This window comes from Rhinolophus sinicus, linkage group LG13, assembly GCF_036562045.2.
Source record: "Rhinolophus sinicus isolate RSC01 linkage group LG13, ASM3656204v1, whole genome shotgun sequence".
In the NCBI taxonomy this organism is placed as follows: Eukaryota; Metazoa; Chordata; class Mammalia; order Chiroptera; family Rhinolophidae; genus Rhinolophus; species Rhinolophus sinicus.
In genome coordinates, this window is record NC_133762.1 from 15806492 (window position 1) to 15813148 (window position 6657).

The 6657-nt window shown below is 58.8% G+C and overlaps 1 protein-coding gene across 1 annotated transcript; it reads left to right on the forward strand.

Annotated features, from left to right (window-relative positions):
- The first annotated feature begins 350 nt into the window (after window positions 1–350).
- Window positions 351–6215, forward strand: CRABP1 (cellular retinoic acid binding protein 1). Its single transcript, XM_019751199.2, has 4 exons — window positions 351–918; window positions 1357–1535; window positions 3405–3518; window positions 5939–6215. Exons 1-4 carry the CDS (start codon window positions 849–851, stop codon window positions 5987–5989), a joined length of 414 nt encoding a protein of 137 aa, XP_019606758.1. The 5' UTR covers window positions 351–848; the 3' UTR covers window positions 5990–6215.
- The last annotated feature ends 442 nt before the right edge of the window (window positions 6216–6657 follow it).

Consider the following 6657-nt stretch of genomic DNA (forward strand, 5'->3'; position numbering starts at 1 on the left):
CCTAGGGATCCTAAAATGCCATAGGACGAGGGCTCACCTCTGCTTAAAACCCTTCTAGATGCCTTCACACCCCTGTGCGCTTAGCGGGTGACTTCCGGTCACCTCCTGTCACCTCCTGCCTCACCCTCTTCAGAGGATGCACTCCAGCCACGCTAACACACAGCTCTGTCTTGGCACAAGCTGTTCCTTCCTCTGCCCTGCAAACGAGGGGGACCCACAGTCTCGCGATGCTGGGTTCCTGCAGAGGCGGCCAGGAGGGTGTTGGGGGGATGGGGCTTTCCCACTTCTCGCTCCCATTGGTTCTGCGCAGGCGTGAGAGGTAGGGTGGGATGCCCCACTGGGAGCAGAAAGGGCCCGCTGGGAGTGAGAGCGCGCGGCTCCCATTGCCTGGTGGCCCCACTACCCATTCTTACTTTATATTTTGGATATTCTCAAACATCACAGAAGTGCAGAGAATGGTATAAAGCTTCTCCAAATCCCCACCGCCCAGCTTCCACAATTACCCCTCAGGGCCAATCTTGTTTCCGCTAACCCTCTCCCACCATCCACTTTAAGAAGGGTGGCCTGGGGGTGGCAGAAGCACCGCCACCCCCCACTGGAGGAGAGCGGGTGCCTGGTCTGCACCCTGGAGACCCGGATGGCGAGCGCGCAGTAGGGGGACAGGGGCTGGGCTCCCGCCGGGCAGGGGCCAGGGAGGCGGGGCCGGGGGCGGGGCTGGAGCGCGCCGCGTGGGGGGCGCTTTCTCGGTGACTCGGGGCGCGCGCTGGGCACAGAGCGCAGTCTCGCTGTGCAGCTCCGAGTGCGCCCGCCGCCTTCCCGCCGCCGTCCCCGCAACCGCCGCCGCCAGCATGCCCAACTTCGCCGGTACCTGGAAGATGCGCAGCAGCGAGAACTTCGACGAGCTCCTGAAGGCCCTGGGTAAGCCCCGGGCCGTGGGGGGTGGGCTTTGGGGACCGAGCGCGGCGCATTCCGAGGCGCACCCCACCTAGGAGCGGGAGTGGAGCCCGCGCGCGACCCGCGAGTCCGAGTCCGGCGCACGTTGGCTGGACGCTGGGCGCTTTCCCCGACGGCTCCGCCTTTATCTCGTGCTGGGTCATCGCGAGGAGAGATTCCTGGGGTCCGGGGAGGGTCAGGGACTTTAAATTTGAGGACTCCGTTTGAGACCGGCCCCTGCCACGAATTCTCTGGGTTTCTCGGAGAAAGCCACGCACCCTTTCTGAGTTTCTTATCTGGAAAATCGGGGCGAGGGCAGGGGGAGGAGCGGCTCGGTTTTTAGGCCCCCACCTGCGGTCAGAAGGCGTGGGAGGTGCCCCCAGCCCTGGGACCAGAGCGGGGCGCGCGCGTGCTTCCCGGCAGGTGTGAACGCCATGCTGCGGAAGGTGGCCGTGGCGGCGGCGTCCAAGCCGCACGTGGAGATCCGCCAGGACGGGGACCAGTTCTACATCAAGACATCCACCACTGTGCGCACCACCGAGATCAACTTCAAGGTCGGAGAAGGCTTTGAGGAGGAGACCGTGGACGGACGCAAGTGCAGGGTGAGCCCAAAGCCGGGCAGCGAGCGCCCCGCCCCGAACCGCGCAGCCACGCGCACCCGTCTCCCCCCCGTGCAGCCTGTGGCGCGCTTTCCTGGCAGGGTGTGTGCACCGGCGGTTTGCAGAGATTTGTGCAGCTGGGTGCCCTGGGCTCGGGAGAAAGTCCTGCCTCTTACCCCCCAACCCCCTGCCTAAGCCGCCTCCCCAGTTGCTAACTGCCGCGCCGCGTTCCTGGCGGGGCTTCTGCAGCGCTTTGCGGTGACCCGGGCGCGGGCGGCGCGGGCGCAGGAGGTGGCAGAGCCGCCACGTTTCCTGTCGCAGGTAGATCGGCGGCTGTGGTGTCCCGCCCCTGGTCCCTGGGCTCCTGGGGACGCTGTGGGTCCAGTTTCAGCAGTCTAGAGGGCCCCTGCACCTCTCCCGCCCTCCCGCCGGCCTTCAGCCGGGTTCCTTACAGGCAAAGCGGGATCTTTTCAAAAAGCAAGGCAGATTCCGGCCGCGAAATGGACGAGGTGCTCTCTCTGAGTCCTCAAGGGCAAGAGTTTTGTATTTCTCCGTATCTCAGCCCAGGGTGAAGGCGGGGACTGAGCAGGGAGCTGTGCACTCCTTTTTCAGATGGGCACGTTAGCATTTGGTTGCTCTCTCTGGAGTGGAATGCAGGGCTGGTTACTCATGTATTTTGAGGACAGATGGAAGAACAATCGCTGCTGCTACCGATTATTTAAAAAGTGACAAAATGTCTCTCGCTTTTGCCAATGTTTAAAAAATCAAAAACTAGCAACATTCCAGAGTGAGAAACTGTTTTCACCTTTCCCCAGTGGGGGCTGTGTGATGCACAGAGTGGGATCTCTGAGCATGGGGTTTGGGACAAGACACAGTGACGCAGCCCCCAGGAGCACGCTGGCCCTCATGGCAGTATTTGGGCCCCAGAGTTGGCACAGCCTGAAAGTGATGGCCATGCTTGGAGCTGGCAGGATCGAGCCCGTCACAACACATAGTTAAAGCAGGAGCAGACAGCAGCAGCGTTAGAAGGCAGGGCTGGGAGGCCCAGGGGGAAGCCTGGCAACGGGCAGAGCTCAGTCTGGGGACGTCCAATGGTGGCTGCTGCCGGGCGGCAATTCTGATCAAACATCCAAGGCTCGCAGGACAGCCCAGAGAGTGGGGTTCGTCCCCGCCCTGCCTGATGCTCCACCCGTGAGCTAAGTGAGCAGGCACACATCCTCCTGGGTCCCCAGCCCCACCCCACCCCTGCAGCTCTGCGTGGTGTGGACACTGGGAATGCTGCCGGGAGTCCCTCCTTTGCCTCCCACCTCCAACAGCATGAAGACCCTTCAGATTGGATGGTTTGGTTTTTAAAAACTTTTTCTAGAGGGATGTAACCTGGAAAGTGGCACTTTTTACTCTCAGAACCAGACACCCAGCTTTATCAGAGCGGGCTGATCAGTGCAAACAGAAGGGAAGGCGTTATCCCCAAATCCATGCACGGAGCAGAGCTCCTGGTCTGGCGAGGACGTGGTTACTTTTAGCCGCTGTAAAATCTTGTAGCTCTGATGTGAAGCTTCTTGCCACGAAAACCCAGTTGCGTGATGGGTGGTCCACTGTGCCGTGCAGGAGTCTGCGCGCTCTCAGCTTTATTCCTGCAGCTGCACGGTCTGCGCCGAGAGGCTGTGGCACTTCGCTGAGTGTGTGTGCAGGCGTGTGTAATACAGGTGTATTGATGCCCATGTAATCCGTGACCAGCTCTCTGAATTTGGACGCCATAGGGTGCAGCGGAGAGGCTCTGGGCGCGCCGACAGGGTGCATACATTGTTCCCTCGGGGCTGTTGTGTCTGCCCCCGCTGCCAAGGTCGTAATCCATGGTTTTCCTGCCCACAGAGTTTACCCACTTGGGAGAACGAGAACAAGATCCACTGCACACAAACTCTCCTCGAGGGGGACGGCCCCAAAACCTACTGGACCCGGGAGCTGGCCAACGACGAGCTCATCCTGGTGAGGGCCCTGGACCCAGTTCCCTAGATGACGCTCGCAGTGGGCCACACAAATGTCCTCCCTCGCCCATTTGGAGAGGGACACTGCCCTGGGTTAAAATGTGAGCAGAAAACCCACAATGACAGCTTAGGTCAGAGGACATCGCTGCTCGTTGGTGGGCAGGAGACAGCAGTGGCTCCAAGGGCAGAGGAGGGGTGAGAGGCAGGCTGCACAGCTGCCACCATCCAGACCAACCCATTGTCCCTGCACTGACTTGCTGACTTGTTCTCAGCCAGCCTCCCCTCCCCGGCTTGGGATGCTTGTGCTCCGTGAGGTCCCAGGGTTCATTTTGCTGCCTGGGAAAGATTTCAGCAATTCTAGCACATCAGCACTGGGAGCCTTAGAGAGCATTTCTACCTCTGCACTTAGAAACTCCATTGGCCTTTGGGAGCCGGGCGAGTTGTGCTAATTTGGGAAGTGTCTGAGTGTGACGCAACATGGAGGTGTGGCCTTTAGAACGGGGAAAGTGGGCTCTACCTTAAAAATATTCAGATTAAAACATTCTGAACAGCCCTGGCCACACATTTACCTGGAGAGGCCAAGTTGGAAACCCCTGTAGTTTATCACACACCTCCTCCCTTTATTGTAGGTGTGGGAGCAAAGGAAGATGGGGAGGGCAGGACACCCCATGTCACCCTCCCTCTGTGTTCAGAACCGACCATGCTTTCCCTGCAGCCCCCTTCTCCCCCAACTAGAAGCGGGAAAAGCTGTCCTGGGTAACCAGGAAACAATACCCTTTGTGTCGTCAGGCGTGTTGTATCATCTCCCCTCGTGGACTGCCAGCCTGACCCATCCCTGCAATGTCACCTTGAAATGCTGGGACAGGAGACAGTGGGTGTACCAGGCAGGACTCGTGTGTGACCTGGCATGGCCCGTCCCTTCCCCAGCTGTAAGATGAGGGGCTGGGCTGATGTCTGCCCCCTGAGGTCCCTCTCAGTCCGGAAATAACACGCGTGTGCTGCGAGGAGACCCTAAGCTGAGCTGCCTGTTCCTGTAGCCGAGGCTGCCCCTGCTCCTCCCCTGCAGTGTCCTCACGTGCTTCTCCTCTCGGACAGAAAGGACCGGCTTTGCTGGTGACCTGCAGAGTGTTGTTTCTGAGGAGGGAATACCTGACGGGGTTGGGGAGCAAGTTGAGGCTGCGGCATGGACATTTAGGGGCAAAATGCATACATGGTTCGCTGGTACCACAGCTAGCAAAGAGAGGCGGTTTTAGAGTTCTTGAGCATGGCTGCGTTTGCTCTGTGAGAACGTGTGACTTTATCTAGCTCTGCAGTGTGGGGCAGCCACTGTGCCTCCTTAGAAGGGCAGCAGGGGTAAGCACGAATGACTTCGTGTTCCCTGGGACGGCGTCCTAGCTCACATTCTCTGACAGCATCCCATGAGCCCGTGAGGGACGCGGCAAGGATCAGAAGAGCCAGGCAACTCCAAGCTCAGCCCAGGGCCCTTACCTTCTGAGAAGCTGAAAGACAGGGACCCTCTGTGGGGAAGTGTCCGCCTGCACACGAACACCCACGGCAGGCCCACAGACAGGACTGCTTGCTTTTTGGGTTTGCTTTTCAGCATGCATCTTGCTTTCCCTGAGAGCACGGGGAGCAGGGCTGTGGAGAACTGCTGAGTGGAGACAGCTTACTTACGGGCAACACCATTTCACAGGCCAGAACAAATCCGTCTTCCTCCATCTGTGGAGTGGTTCATGTCCTCCCCACAGCAAATAAACAACAAGCCACAGATCTCAGCTGCAAAGAGCCTTTGGGCTCATCCTGTTCAATTCTACCCGGGCCCTCCCGGCCCCCACCCCAGCCACAAACTGTCAGGAGAGGAGCCGAGCCCCCGCTCACCTACTGCGGCTTTGTAGCTGAGACTGGTTTTCTAGCTTATGGGTAACCTGAGTGTTACTTCTCCAGCATCTCAGACGGTCTCCAGGCTGGACAGCTGCTCCCTGAAAAGCCTCTGCACCCCTCTGAAACGATTCCATCTGGCTGGTCAGTGCTGGAACCCAGGACTCCAGCTGCCCAACCCCTTGCTCTCTTGAAGTCATTTGAAAAGAAACAAAAACCGCTTCACAAATGGCCAATACGACATTCTCCCTTTCAGTTTAATTTCAAAAGCAAAGCCAGGAAACTCGCATTTCTTATGTCAGCATTCACAGGTTCCAGAAGGAAAACTGCATATAACATAATTCTATACCCTGGGTGCCAATATGGAGCTTAAGGGAGGAAAAAAGAAAGGAAACCCTTAGCACTTAGCATGAGCACATGGCACAGGAAATTGAATGTCTGTTTCAAAGCGTTTTTAACAGGCCAGTAAGTGGCCTTATTAGCGATATGCTTTAAACATTTGTACAGGCATCTGCCCTGATTGGTTTTCCTTCTTTTCTGCAGACATTCGGCGCCGATGACGTGGTCTGCACAAGAATTTATGTTCGGGAGTGAAGGCAGCCGGCTTGCTCCTGCTCTGGGGGTGCGATGCATGTCCCCCCAGGAATGTCACAGGTCCAGGCTGCCAGTGGACCCGCCCTCGTGCCGACATTAGGTGATCCCACTTCTTTCCCCAGCCCTGCCCGTGCTGTAGTGCCTCCCCCGCCCCAGGCCGGCGCTGCAGGCCTTGGCACCTGCTCGCTTTCACTCGTCATTAAACTGGCTGGACGTCTCAGGCGTCTCGCTTCTTTGCCCTGCCTCTTGCTTCCACTCTGGGTCTCTGTGTGCCTGCCGTCCTGTCCCGGGCACTGTGCTGGCCTGGGCCATGCGTCCAGCCTCTGCCTACTGCCAGGTGCCAGGCTCGGCGCTCCAGCGGGGCCGGCCAGCAGGCCTCTCTCCATCTGGGCCGAGGCTGCAGGTCCACGTGTGTCTGAACCGTAGTGTGTGGCTTTTCAATTGAATTAGTTGGCGTATTGGTTCCCAGTAGGAAAGGGAGGGCACGTTCACAGGCGCAGCTGGGGAGCGCTCAGAATGAAGGGACCATTTCCATGGACTGGACGGAGGACGAGAGGCAAGAAAGGGTGGGAGGCACTCGGACTAGCCCACAGAGCCGTCAGCCCCCAGGCCTGAAGACAGGGTCACCAGCCCACAGGCTGCAGCCTGGGAGAGGGTCCTCCCCGTGG

What these genes read in the sequence shown, in the direction of transcription:
- CRABP1 (XM_019751199.2), top strand. Translation starts at nt 849, where the DNA reads ATGCCCAACTTCGCCGGTACCTGGAAGATGCGCAGCAGCGAGAACTTC. An exon ending in TGGACGGACGCAAGTGCAGG is followed by an intron (nt 1,536 to 3,404) that starts GTGAGCCCAAAG and finishes TCCTGCCCACAG; the next exon opens with AGTTTACCCACTTGGGAGAA. An exon ending in CCAACGACGAGCTCATCCTG is followed by an intron (nt 3,519 to 5,938) that starts GTGAGGGCCCTG and finishes TCTTTTCTGCAG; the next exon opens with ACATTCGGCGCCGATGACGT.